The sequence below is a fragment of the Sminthopsis crassicaudata genome, chromosome 5 (genome assembly GCF_048593235.1).
Source record: "Sminthopsis crassicaudata isolate SCR6 chromosome 5, ASM4859323v1, whole genome shotgun sequence".
Taxonomy (NCBI): Eukaryota; Metazoa; Chordata; class Mammalia; order Dasyuromorphia; family Dasyuridae; genus Sminthopsis; species Sminthopsis crassicaudata.
In genome coordinates, this window is record NC_133621.1 from 115,735,851 (window position 1) to 115,750,689 (window position 14,839).

The 14,839-nt window shown below is 31.2% G+C and overlaps 1 protein-coding gene across 10 annotated transcripts in view; it reads left to right on the plus strand.

The window, feature by feature from the left end:
* The window catches only part of ZNF800 (zinc finger protein 800), a 95,924-nt gene that overhangs the window by 18,079 nt on the left and 63,006 nt on the right, over window positions 1-14,839 (plus strand). For 4 of the 10 annotated variants that reach the window (XM_074268033.1, XM_074268032.1, XM_074268035.1 and 1 more), the window contains exons 4-5: window positions 4,633-4,776; window positions 9,263-11,044. In XM_074268033.1, coding sequence (XP_074124134.1) covers window positions 4,633-4,776; window positions 9,263-10,962 — 1,844 coding nt within the window. In that variant the 3' untranslated portion in view covers window positions 10,963-11,044. Of the gene's footprint in view, window positions 1-4,632; window positions 4,777-9,262; window positions 11,045-12,211; window positions 13,713-14,839 lie in introns of those variants that run through there. The other 6 variants (XM_074268037.1, XM_074268039.1, XM_074268042.1 and 3 more) reach the window with 4 other exon arrangements.

A 14,839-nucleotide genomic window follows, 5' to 3' on the forward strand; every position in this document is an offset into this window, starting at 1 on the left:
TCAGAAAAATGCTTTAATTTTCACTTCCATCCTTTTATTATAATACCTCCCTCTTCCAGATAAGCACTCAAAAAACTTTAAAGAAAGATACACCTATCTTTTCTTTAGTAAGGAGGAACTAGTTTTTTTCTCTGTAGACATAAGAACTTTTTTCATTCCTGACTTGAAATGTGAGGAAATTTAACTGCTGAGTAGATAGAAACAATGACATCTCATTTAGTATTTGCTTCCCCTGAATCCATGAAATGTTTCTTAAGCCCCTCTTTGTACAGATATTCTATCTGTCTATAACAATATTTTCATCCTTTCATTGTATTTCTCTTGCATATTTTTTCTATAATATTTAAGTTCCTTGTATATTATTTTATAGTTAGTTTTATTTATCTTTGTGTGTTTCTTTTCACTTGTAACAGGCATGAGGCAGAGACCAATTAAATTCCATATCTCTTCTAGTGCTTAGCACAATGCTCCATAACTATAAAATAATAAAATATAGACTGCTTTTGTTGACGCCCTGTAAGACTGATTTATAAAAGAGCTAATATCACCACAGGAAGAAGCCATTTAAGATAACTTTTACCGGTGTTTTAAATAAAAATTTAAATTAAAACTTCACGTAAAAATATTTTATTCTGCTAGTAATCAATAAGCGTTAAGTACCTGCTATGTGCTAGGCACTGTGGTGCTAGGAATAGAAAGGCAAAAAGTCCTTGGCTTCAAAAAACTCAGTCTAATTGAGTAGAATTGTTTCATGTCATCTTATCAGAATCATTCTTTGTTTTCTGTGGAGGGGAGGAGGATGTCACTGCTGTAATGGGTTCAGTGAATCCTTGTTTGCTTATGCAAGAGGTATCTATAAAAGTTGTTCAGAATGCAGGTTTATAAGTATTTTTATGACCTCATGTTTATTATAATGATTTGCCTAGTGCCTTAAACACCACTTGGACAAACATTTATTTACTTTTATTCAAACATTTATTAAGTACCTACTATGTGCTGTCTTTTTTGATTCTCCCAACAATACTGGAGTAGTCAGGCCAGGTATTATTTCTATTATAGAAGAGGAAACAGACTCTGAGAGGTAAAGTAAGTTGCTAAAGGTAAGCACAGAGTTAGAACTTGCTGGCTTTCTAGTCTATTGGTCTTTGTTACACCTTATGTTTTGCTTTTTAAACTTTCAAACATTTTTTAATGGATTTAGACATTTGTCATTAAGTATAGTAAGATTTTATTGCCTTCGGAACAAAATGTGTCCATCTTGCTGCTTTTGGTCTTTCACTTGGATAGCATGACTGGGCCCCCTATTTTCCTGAAATGACTACTTTAATTAACACACCGGTAATACATTTATAGGAGAAACCTTTTTGTATTTAAAAAGTAACCTGAGGATAATCTCTTAACAGGACAGTTATTTTTATATAAAAGTTTATTGAATAAAAGAGAGTTTGTACAATTTGATTTTTGAAAAATACATCTATATATTGGTTGTAGGATACATTTTTAATCATTTACTATGCTTTTATTCTACTCTGCACCTCTTGGAATATTAAGTTCTAAGGATAATCACTTTAAGAATATTTTTTATACTGTTCTGTGAAAGAAGAAGCTCACAAGGGCATGAAAAAAGGATTATACATTCCTTAGCAATGTCATTATGTCATTCTGTTGCTTAACATGCATTTTTAAAGAAGATGGAGGTCATGTATAAGTATATAACAGACAAACATGCCAATTAAAAAATTGTTATTGTTGAAGCCACAATAACTGAAAGCTGTCAGATGAATTCTGTATGTCTCAATAACAACATATCAGCTATGAGGTATAAAGAAATAAAGCTAGCTCATCTAGCAGAAAACAGTTGGTATTAATCTGGTATCAGATTATGAGCTTGATAATATAAGACTGGTCCCTGAATTTTTTTTTTTGGAAAGATCTTCTGATTATTGTCACCCACTACCTATATATATTGTTGCTGTCATATAATGATACAGAGTAACCAAGGATGAGGTTCTGGGAGCCTTGTCTGTGGTTGAATTGGTTTATATGAAAATATTAATTCTTAATAGCAGTCAGAAAACATTAGCTCAGTTCAAACAGAGCATTATATCCTAAAAGACAATTAACTCAAATGATTGCCATCAAGTAAGAGAATGATTAGAAATTAATAAATATGTATATACATATACACATATATGATGACTACATATGGCATATATATGAATATACATTTATAAATATGTACCTAAAATTATTTATATTTATAGTCATTTCCTTTGTGTATGTATACTTGTTTTCAATTTTTATGATGTAGATAATAGAAACTGCTTCTTTACTTGAAAAATAATGTTTCTATAGTACTTCAAAGTTTACAAATGTTTAAAATTAAGCCCCACCATGATGTAAAATTCAATTTAGATCTTTTCTAAAGGTGATCTTCAAAACTGCAGTTTGTCAATTAAAGTAACAAGTAATAAAAGCAGGGAACATACTTGTTTGGCCAACTTTCTATTTAATAATGAGTATAATAAAATCACTAGAAAATACAGCTATTTGTATGAAATATATCGCTGTTTTTCAATGATCAGCTTTACAGTTGAGTCAAATAAAAACTTGAATTATAATTCTTTTTTGCTAAGTTTAAGATTATCATTGGGGGAAATGAGAGAAAGGCCAAACTTTACACCTAGAGATATAGTCATTTTTTTACATAAATATTCCCCTAGTATCTATATTATTTGTACATATGCTAAAATTATTTTTATGTTTTCCAATTTGTAATGTGCCATTCTTTAAACCTGATTCTGGCTTAATTTATATAATTATATAAATTCTAAAATTTATATAATTTAAAAATCTTCTTAAAAAAAGATCAAACTTTAAACTATGATTTATTTTAGAAATCTAGTCTTATTTCTGTTTTGAGTTGGAATGTGATATGATTTCTCTTTTACTGGGAGAATCCTTCTAGTCCTCAGTCAGAGAGGCATTCACATAGGAACATATAAGAATAATATTTATGGTTTCCAGTATTGTGCCTTTACCACATGAGTTGTTGGGCAGTTATGTACCATGGTAATGAAGACATGTAGTTTGGTTTGGATACAGATTAGGGATTTGGAATTCTCTTTCTAAATTTATACTTCAGAATTCATAGAGAGATAGTCTAACAGGGGAGCAAGCAAGGAATTTCTAGTCAGAGAGATCTTTTCAGTTTTATTTCATCTTAATTTTCTTAAGCCTAAATTCTATATTTATATAATTTCTTTATCTAAAGAACTCAAAACACATTTCATGTATTTTTATTTGTACCCCTCCGTTCCATTTGAGTTATATAAGAGGTATTATTTTGTTTTCCTTACTTATAGATAAATATAATGCAAAGTGATCCCATAATTTCTTAATTTCCCTAATTTATAGCAGTATTTGCAAGTAAATATAGATCCCTTTGTTCTCTAGGAAACAAACTAGACTAGGAATTAGAGATCTGACTATTATGTCACTCTATAGTTGTTTGACGTTAATTGTTAATTTTTTCTGGGCCTCACTTTCTTCATATGAATAAAGAGGATTTAGGATTAAAGCAAGAGGTCTTAAATTTGAGAAAAAAAATTTGATGAAAATTTCAATATTGATTTTCTTTGTATTCCAATGTATTTTATTAAGAACATTGTTCTGAGATGGGGTCTGTGATCTTCATTTGACTGTCAGAATGGTCCATGATTCCCCCCCCCCCCAAAAAAAAAACCCCAACGATTAAAAATACTTAGATTAGATAACTGTTAATGACATCTTTCCAGTTCAGACACACTAATTTTATTATACTGGGTCTTCTAACATTAGACAGTGCTACTAATAGCAGATGCAGCTAATCATTTACGAATAGCTAGTGATTTTAAAGTATTTTGATAATGTCAGTATGAGGTGTTTTAAATGCAATCACAAGCATTTATAGCCTCAGTTTTTTGTTCTATGAGAAATACAAGTTTGATGAGAATTATAGAAGTATATTCCATTGATATCTTTGAAAATGCTTGCATACACTATAGAAATACTTGCCTAGAATCTGAAATATTTTAAGACAGTCCTAGATGTAATATATTAGGATGATTGTAGTTTTCCCTTTTAGCATCTGTATAAAGTAGATCAGTATTATTTGCATTTTTATATTGAGGGAGCTGAGTTCATAAATTAGTTCAGAGTTTCAAATCCAAATTATCTACCAACTTGTCTGTTCCAAGAAACATAGTTTTCAGGGGTTTGAGGGAGGGCTCACTTTTGCTATCCTTATTTATTCTTATTTTAAATAAAAATAACTAAAAGCCCCCAAAGATGTATGGCCTATTTGATTTCATCCTTTTGATACAGTATCTGAATGATGGATTCTTTAATATCTCCAGAGCTTCTTGGTATCTCCTGGCAAGTAAATCATCACCAGGATAGAAGCCTTTTAGAAGCCATCTATATAACTGATCGAAGAGTATAGTTTTGCTTAGGACTTAAATAATATGACCCTCATAATATTGTGCCTGTATTTATTTTTGGTTACATGTAATATTTCATTTTTTATTTATCATCATTTCTTACCTAGTTTTGAGGTGTGCATTTAAATTTCATTTTTCTTTCTTCCCCCAGGAACTAAACAACTAAAACACATTTTATTAAGAGATGTGGACACAATTTTTGAGTGTAAATTATGTCGCAGTCTCTTCAGAGGATTACCCAATTTAATTACTCATAAAAAATTCTACTGCCCTCCAAGTCTCCAGATGGATGATAGTAAGTTTCTTTCACTAAAATCTTCCTTTATGCATTTTAGAGTTGTTCATACCCTAGTAGTTTTGTGTATTAAAATATTATTAGCTTGAAATTACAAATGATTTAAATAATCTTGAATAATAAAATACTTGCTATCAATTTGGTTTCCCCCAATTATCAGGTTAGCTTTTTTTGATTAGTAGAGTCTACTTGATTTAAATAATGTGTGAAATTTTTCACTGGTGCAAATCAGCAGCTCATCTGTAATTTAATCTTTTCAGAGTTGCCTGAGGCACTCAGAGGGTTAAATGATTTGCTTATCTTGGTGTAGCCTCTGTATGTCAGAGACAGGACTCCTACACAGGTCTTCTAGATTTTAATTTTGGCTTTTTTTTTTTTTTTTAATACTACATTGAATCTTGTACATGATTTCCTTCCAATATATCTGCATTAAAATTTTAAATATCAGAGCGGGGAGTGAGAAGATAGAGAGAAAAGAGAGAGTTTGTGTGTGTGTGTGGTATGTGTATACACATATGTATGTATATTTATGAATAATGCCTAAATGAACTCTAGATTAAGGTTTTGTTTTTCTTATTTTAATGCTATCTTAAATATGACTTTTAAAAATTGCTCTTCTTTTTTCACATATTTTCCTCTATATAGGATGATTTGCCTAGAATCCCTTTAGCAGAGAAAGGTAAAAATAATAGGAGCTACATGCTGAATTAATAGAAATTGAATCAAGGAAAGGAAAAAGGAATTAGTGCCACTTAAAATGTATTCTTCCTTTAGCTTTTGCTTTGCTTCCTCTTGTGTTTGTTTTATTTTTGTTTGCTTGTAAGAAATATGTATCTTGATTTTGAAGCAACTAATTTTTTTATGAATCTTTGTTTAAAGATTTTGGTCTGTTTATAAAATTCACTATTTTTGCTTGTAGTTGCATTTGCCAAACGATGGGTAATGTATTGCAAGAATTAAATCACTATAGATTAATTTAAAAGTATAGAAGTTTATAAGAATAATCAGTTTTAAATAATTAGCTTTTTAATTGACAAAATCTAGGAATTTCTCAGGGTTGAGTTAACATCTCAGTGGTATTAGTTTGTGTTTTAAAGAATTAATATGGGGCAGCTAGGTGGCACAGTGGATAGAGCACTAGCCTTGAATTCAGGAGGACCCCAGTTCAAATGTGGTCTCAGACACTTAACACTTCCTAGCTATGTCACCCTGGGCAAGTCACTTAACCCCAGCCCCCCCCCCCCCAAATTAATATAAGTTCTTTATAATGTTTTGTTAAAGTAATAGTTAAGGAAGATAATTTTCATTATTTAATAATCTGGAATTTATTACTTTATGGATCTTTAGTGTATTGCACTTAGAGAAGTTTTTTTTTGATACAAAAGTTATAACATTAGCAATTGAGTGAATTAGTTTTTAAATTTTGTACTTTGTGAGTGAAACAAACAAAATTTACATACATATTGATGTTCCCTCAAATATTCTTAACTTTCCAGTTCCTCATGCTATTCATTTTCTGTGACTTTTACTACTTTGTTCTGCCTTATTTATCTACACAGTCATACTCTGGATCTTGTCATCACTTAAAATATTCCACTTTCATGCTCATGAACCCCAAAATTACTTTATTTGATCATAATATTTTATTGGTCTTTTCTGTATGTCTTTCTTTACATTTATTGGAACTTCCATAATAGTTTCTCGGTCCATTACTTTTGCACTGGCTACGTATCCTCTTCCTTTCCCAATAATCACCCTTTGATAAACCAAGGTAACTTATACTGAATTCTTTTCTTGAATCACTTTGTATTGTCACTAATCATAAGTCGCCAAAATCCAACCTTGAATTATTTCCACCATTTCTCCTTCATTTTCTATTCATATGCTGCTTAAAAGTTGAAGGAAATATTGATTTGGTGCATTGTAAGTTATATTAAATAATTTCACCTGAGCATTCATTGCAGCAAGACAGTATTCTTCTTTAATTGGTTCTCTGTCCTACTCACCACAGTGATTGTTTCCAATCTTCCTGTCTCTTCTCAAGCATTCCATGATATTTCTTCCTCCCCTGTCCTACCTGAGAACTTTATTTCATATTTCACTGAAAAAAGTGAGATTATTTGTCAAGAGCTCTCTTTTCTCTCCTCCTCATTTTGACATTCCTTAGCATTAGTCTCCCTGTCTCCTTTAGCCTGTAACTAAGAGGTCATTCTTCTTGTCAAGACTAATACTTCCACATATGTTCTTGATCCTGTACCTTTCTTGTCTTCTCCAGTAGATTGGTTCCTCTGTAACGGGGTTCCACTATATGATATATTTACATTCTGTCTCCTTTATTAGAATATTACTTGATGGTAGGGACTATTTTTGCCTTTCTTAGTTTTTAACATAATGATTTAAATGTAAAAGAGCTTAATAAATGTTAGTTGATTGATTCATTTCACTGCTGTGTCAAGTGTATTATAGAACATAGAGAAAAAACAAATTCAGTGAAGATTAAGTTTAAGGTCCAAAGATGAAAATTTTTTTCCTTGTTATCAATGAATTTACAGTTTATTTAGGAATGTGAGACAAATAAACATATTAGAATGTAATAAAGACTACAAAGTTTAATGATACAACTTAAGAGGGAAATACTACTTTTAGCTGGGAAGATTAGGTAAACTATCATGGAAGAATTGGACATTCTCAGATTGGGCAGATTTTCAGTAGTTCAGTGTTGGGAAGGATGGAATTCTTTTGAGACGGGGTGGGAAGATGGGGAGTGGGAGCAAAAGGAAAAAGCAATACAGAATAAGATAAATTAGGGGTATATTAAATAATCTGGGTCAGCTGGAGAGGAGAATATGTGCAGGGGAATTTTTTAGACTGGAAAAATTTCTGCTGTTATTTGGGCTATATCTCCTTATTTTTCTGATCAAAGTAAATTAATTTCTTTTTAATTAAAAGGCACAGTGCTGAGTTGGTATTTAGATTTTTTTTTATTTGTTTGTTATTTTTGTTAATGGCAGGATGGTATCTTTGGACCAGTCTAGAGATTAAAATTAATTAGGAATCTACCCAGTTAAGTGTATGCTTTTATTTTGTAGTACTCATTCCAAAAGAAGGAATATTACCATATTTGCAATTAACCACCTTATCCATTACACAAGTGTAGATAGCTATAAGAATAAAAATTGGGATTTCTTTGGGATAGCCAGGTGGCACATTGGATAGAGCACTGGGCCTGGAGTCCTGAAGACTTGAGTTCATATATAGCCTCATATATTAAATATGTGATCTTGGACAAGTCACTTAACTAATTTGCTTTAGTTTCCTCATCTATAAAATGTGAAGAATAATAATAATACTGACCTACCAGGATTGTTGAGGGGACTCAAATGAGAAAATAATTGTAAAGTGTTTAGCATAGTGGCTGATCTATAGTAAATGCTATATGTTAGCTTTTATTATTGATTTAATATTCACAACTAGACTTGGGGGTAACTGGTATTTATAAATCTACTAAACCAATGTCCTGTTGTTAATGGCCCACTTGACAAATTTTTTTACAAGTATATTTTATCACCTGCTTATGGTGGAATTCATGTATCAACTGAACAAAACTAGCTGTATTTTTAGAATAATCACCAGTAGCCGTGTGTTAGTCCTTTGTTCAATAAAAATAGTACTGATTCTAATAAATTTTGGCTATAATTCATAACATGTTCATTTATTCTCACATTTCCTCTCAATTTTAAAATTCATTTTGCATGGTATATGCTGCATAATTGTTTGGTTTGCCATAATTAAAATAGATTTTTTTAATCTTAAGTTATTTTAATGAATATTCTTTCCATTTTAGTTTATCCACTTTAAACATTTCTTTTGAAATTCTCTATAGTAGTTCTTCCATGCTATATTATGTTAACTGATCTTTGTTCTTCTTGAAATACCGTTTAAATATTTTGTAACATAGTGCCTAGCACTTAATAAGCACTTAAAATGCTTATTTATTGATTGCTCACAAAGAATAAAGTTTGACATGTTGTTCAGAAAAATTGTTTTTGGCTTATATAATTTAAATTGATGGAAGCAATGTGTTGTAGTACATATAGTGCTAAGCCAGGAATGTGTATATTCAAATATGGCCTCTTTCACTTTCTAACTCTTTCTTCCTGGGCAAGTCACTTAATCTCATGTTCCTCTCTTTCCACACATTAACATAATTTAAACTTCTAGTAGAATAATTATACCCTCAAAAGTGGAAACAAATATTATGAAGCTGCATCTATTACTAATTAGAAAGTTGCATGTTTGTGTTGAATTGGCAATTTATATTAAAGTAAAGGTGAATTAAATTTACTGGTTGTACTTTTTAAGATATTGAGGATTCTTATAAAGAATAAAAAGAACCATGTGATTTAATAAACATTTTGCAGGTGTTCATATTGTTTTTTAAAATATGAACTAGAACAAACCTAAAATGGTGTTTTTGTTTTAACAGACCTTCCTGATGTAAATGATAAACAAAGCCAAGCCATAAACGATCTCCTAGAAGCCATTTATCCAAGCGTGGACAAGCGAGAATATATTATTAGGCTAGAACCTATAGAAACTAATCAGAATGCAGTATTTCAGTATATTTCAAGGACTAATAATCCAGCTGAGGTTACTGAGACAAGTAATTCTCCTGATCAAACTCAAGTTCAGATGCAAGAACCTAACATTGAACAGTCCAAAACAACTCCAGTTCCAGATACAGAAGTAGAAATTGTAGAGCCCCCTCCTGCAGAAACAGTTGTGAGTGAAGCAACACCAACTTCTGATGAACAGCCTCAGGAATCACACACTGATTTGGAAACTTCTGATAATTCTGATTTTGGCCACCAGTTGATTTGTTGTCTTTGTAGAAAAGAATTCAATTCCAGACGTGGTGTTCGTCGACACATTAGAAAAGTACACAAAAAAAAGATGGAAGAACTAAAGAAGTATATTGAAACACGAAAGAATCCAAACCAGTCCTCTACTAAAGGGCGCAATAAGAATGTTCTAGTAACATTGAGTAGGAGTTGTCCAGTATGTTATAAATCATTTGCTACAAAAGCAAATGTAAGGAGGCATTTTGATGAAGTTCATAGAGGACTGAGGAGGGATTCAATTACTCCTGATATAGCTACAAAGCCTGGGCAGCCTTTGTTCCTGGATACTGTTTCTCCTAAAAAATCTTTTAAGACTCGGAAACAAAAGTCTTCTTCAAAGGCTGAATACAATTTAACTGCATGCAAATGCCTTCTTTGCAAGAGAAAATATAGTTCACAAATAATGCTTAAAAGACATATGCAAATTGTCCACAAGATAACTCTTTCTGGAACAAACTCTAAAAGAGAGAAAGGCCCTAATAATACTGCCAACAGCACAGAAATAAAAATAAAAGTTGAACCATCAGACTCTGTAGAATCTTCACCCCCTTCTATTACCCATTCTCCACAGAATGAATTAAAGGGAACAAATCATTCAAATGAGAAAAAGAACACACCGGCAGCACAGAAAAATAAAGTTAAGCAAGACTTGGACAGCCCTAAATCAACGAGTCCTTCTGCTGCAGGTGGCCAGCAAAAAACCAGGAAACCAAAACTTTCAGCTGGCTTTGACTTCAAGCAGCTTTACTGTAAACTTTGTAAACGCCAATTTACTTCCAAACAGAACTTGACTAAACACATTGAGTTGCACACAGATGGAAATAACATTTATGTTAAATTTTATAAGTGTCCACTTTGCACTTATGAAACGCGTCGGAAACGTGATGTGATAAGGCACATAACTGTGGTTCACAAAAAATCATCACGTTATCTTGGGAAAATCACAGCCAGTTTAGAGATCAGAGCTATAAAAAAGCCCATTGATTTTGTTCTAAATAAAGTGGCAAAAAGAGGCCCTCCACGGGATGAAGCGAAGCAAAACGATTCAAAACATGATGGAACTTCAAATTCTCCCAACAAAAAGTATGAAGTAGCTGATGTTGGCATTGAAGTAAAAGTCACAAAAAACTTTTCTCTTCACAGATGCAATAAGTGTGGAAAGGCATTTGCAAAAAAGACTTACCTTGAACATCATAAGAAAACTCATAAGGCAAATGCTTCTAATTCACCTGAAGGAAATAAAACCAAAGGCCGAAGTACAAGATCTAAGGCTCTTGTCTGGTGAGGAACAGTTACAGAGTTTTGCTTCCCCCCACCCCCTTTCAAAACTAAAAAAAATATCATTTGGCCATAATTTATAGCAGGTTCCATTTTAACTGCTAACATGCCACATCTGATGGCAGTGGGAACTGAGGAGAAATGTACTTATTGGCATTTACTTCAGTGACCTTTATTCCACTGACTTGGGAACAAAAGTTAACTTCAGAGTTTATCTTCTACAGGACAATGCAACATAGCTGTAGGTAGCATGGAGCCAGTGCTATTCTTTTAATATTGTAAAATATGTGCATTTATATTGGCTTATGTTTATAGTAGAAGACCTCTGTTTTACTAACTTTGCACAGATTTGATTCAGCAACTTAGTCTACTAATGAACTTTATGCAGGAAAGTTACAGAGATAATAGAATGAAGATTTGTGAAGGCTATAATTATAGGAAAAATCTTTTAAGGCACTGTAATTATTGTAAAATTGATTTGTGATGGCTAAATAAAGTGCTACACAGAAAAATCTCTAAATTAATTTAGAATATTTAGCAGTAATAAAACATTTATTAATTACTTTTAACATAGTGTTTCAAAGCAAGGGGAAAACTTAGTAAACAAAAATTGAATTTTGTTTTAAGGTTTTTTTTTTTTTTTGGTTACTGTTTTTCATTTTTGTTTTATGGAAATAATGATAATTTAGTTAGTCCCAGAATGTTTTAGTTTTCCCCCTTTTGTTCAAATAAACTTTTTGGTGATTATTTCAATCTAATTAATAATTTTACCTCAAGGTTTTTTTGTTTTTGTTTTTGTTTTACTTTGTTTTTATGTGTATAGCAGGAAGTAGGTTAACATCCTTAACAGAAGAAAGAGAAGTTTTAAAAATTACATTTTAAGAAAGTTTTGAATGAAATAAATACAAAATTTGAAATGCAATATAAAATACAAAATAAACAAGTAGAAACATCTTCTACTTGTTTTTACAAGTATATGCATTTTAAAGACTTTATCATTAATACTTGAGTACCCCTTGAATTGAGGTCTCTGGTGAATAATAAATTAATTTTTGGATTCAACTTCTAAGGCATAATAGTTTGATTATTGAGTAACTTAAATTGTATGTACAAGCTTAAAGTCACAAACCTTTCCTTCTATTTATGTGGAAAACTTTAAATGAAATTATCATTTTATTGTTCATTTTAACTATTGTATAACTTTAAGATTTTATTGGCAAACTCAAAGGTGTTAATTTATTCCCATTTCTCCTCAGATAACTTCAAGTGATGTACGGAAAGGTTTGGAGTTCATTTATGTGGAAAGACTTTAAATTGGTGTTAGAACCACTAACGTCTTCAAATGGTACTATAAAGAAAAAAAGAAAAATATTTTCATAAATATTCAACTGTTACTGCTGTTTTCTAACTAAATTAATAACCATCTGACTACATGTTTCTAAGGCCATTGCCTCTTCCAACACTTTCAAATAGCTATGAAGTTAACCTTATTCTACCTACATCATAGTTTGTCTTACCATGTACATTTGGTCTACAGGCTCATCCTATTGTATTTAAAAACAAAAAGTTGCAAAATTTGTTTTCCCTTAAAAACCAGAAGCTTTAGGCATTCAACAGTTTGAGGGAATATCTCGGTTGGTGGTGGTATTTGACAAAGAAGTTCTATCATAGTTTCATTTTATTTGGCAAGATTTTCATCCTGGTTGTGTGCATGATTTCAAAAATTTCTCAAGTGAATGTATGCTAAGAACAGACTATTAATTAAAACACAGAGGAACTTAAGTCTGCTGAATATTAATACTTGTCCTCACTTCAGTTCATCTCCAACTGATTTTCTAGTGTAATGAAAGTTTCATTGTACAAAAAATAGTGTAGAGAAAGTTCCAGTTCATTTTCATGCATGGTTCATAGTAACACCTTTAATTTGTAAACATTTGAGGTTTTTATGAAAATCAAACATTCCCCTATTTTTTCTTTAAATTTTTTACACAAGCACTTTAATGATAGATGCAACTTAATTTTTCAGTTTCTATTTTTTTAAATGGGCAACACATTTACTAATGTTAATATGAAGGTAGTAAATATCTTACTGATATTTTATATTTACAGACAATCCATGCACAACCACTTCTTATGATGTTAGTTTTATTTCTTTAAATATTGCTACATAGGGAGGAAGAAAAGAGAAACTAAGAAAACTTTTTTCTCTCAAGAAAATTTCAAGCAACCACTTTAGATAACATTTGATTTTTGCTATAGAATTTGCAAAATAATGAATTCTTTTGCAATGAATTCTTTTCCAATTTATAATAAATCAAGATTTTAGGGAAAAAAGGTAAACCTATCATTACAAATTTCTTGGTAGGTTTCTGTGTACCAACATTTTGTACTTTTTAGGAAAAACCATTTTGTTTTTTAGAAATTTGTGTCAAATTATCCTAATTTCAAAAGGTTCAAGAGAAAATATACCATGTTTTTATAATAGGTTCATACCTGTAATTAGGAGGGACCCTGTTTCCATTTGCTTTTTGTATAAAATCTAAAAATGTTGAAGATCACAAGGTTATAAGAATAAAATGCTTCTATAGATAGGAAAAACATTTAGCCTTCCTAGTGCTTTGCACTAAAATATACTGTGAAAGGAAACTAGAAAGACTGTAACTGTTGCTGGAAATGTTCTATATTGAATGTACATTCTTTTGTTTGGACAAATGTACTGTATGTGATGGAAATAAACCAGACTCGAAGTCACTTCAGCTAAATGTGCTTCAACAAAGGTGCATTGGTTGAACCATAAATGCTTATTATTCACTTTCTTCAGTTACAATGGGCAGTTGTACTTAAACTATGTCTTTCTGTTAGCTTTGTTTTTAAACTTGTGAAGTAATAATTTTCTTTTTAATTTAAAAACAAATCTACATGTGGAAAACATACTTGTAGGTATGATTAACAAATGAACGTCTTTTTAGGGACCCAAATTTAAAGGTAGTATTACATTTCTAAGTTAATTTATAATATTATTGAACATTTATGTTTAGTTTTTGAAGGTACTTCATACATTCCTACTCACTATATACTCACAAAACACTTTATGAGTTCCTAATTTTAGTCAGTGAAATAGTGGCAGTAATCTATAAAGATTCCTTGAAACTTTGAGGAACTTCCTTGATACTGCTCTTCCCTCAGCTGTAACCTGCCTTTCTCTTATCCATTCTTTGGAAAGGAATCTAGTTTTCAGGGATCACTCAATTTTTGGAATTTTCTTTTTCTAATAACTTTTCCCATTAGGCTTCTCTCTGCTGATTTGCTACAGAGTTATTCTAATGTTGCAGAGCAGGCACAAGAAAAGGGACAGGAAAGAGCTGCAAACCTTTCTTAGTTGGGTCATGTAGAAAGTAAGCAAATAATATTGAAGCAGGATTTGCCTTTATTGTTAGAAAAGGTAGAGTACACATATGCACACACACATATATACATACACATATATATATAGATACATAAATATATATGTATATATAAACAAGGTCTAACAGTGGATCATAACAAAAATGAGTTGTAGGGGAAGCTGCAGCAATTTTGCAATTAAAGTTTAAGAAACTCGAGAAACAATTAGTTATTAATCTTCCCATTTCTTTCTGGCTTAAACAATACTGATTCTTGGAGTTTGAGACTCTTTAACTCTGTTTCTAGACCCAGGGGCTTCAGATAAGGTTTCAGACATCTGAGAAGAGACCTACAAAATTTGTGCCAGAAACATTTTTATATAAATTGTAACTTTTTATAAACATTTTAATTGTAGGTGAAAGGAATTATTACAAACAGGAAGTTAATGAAAACTTCCCTTGAATTTAGACTTGGTATTGACTATTAGAATAGCTCAGCTT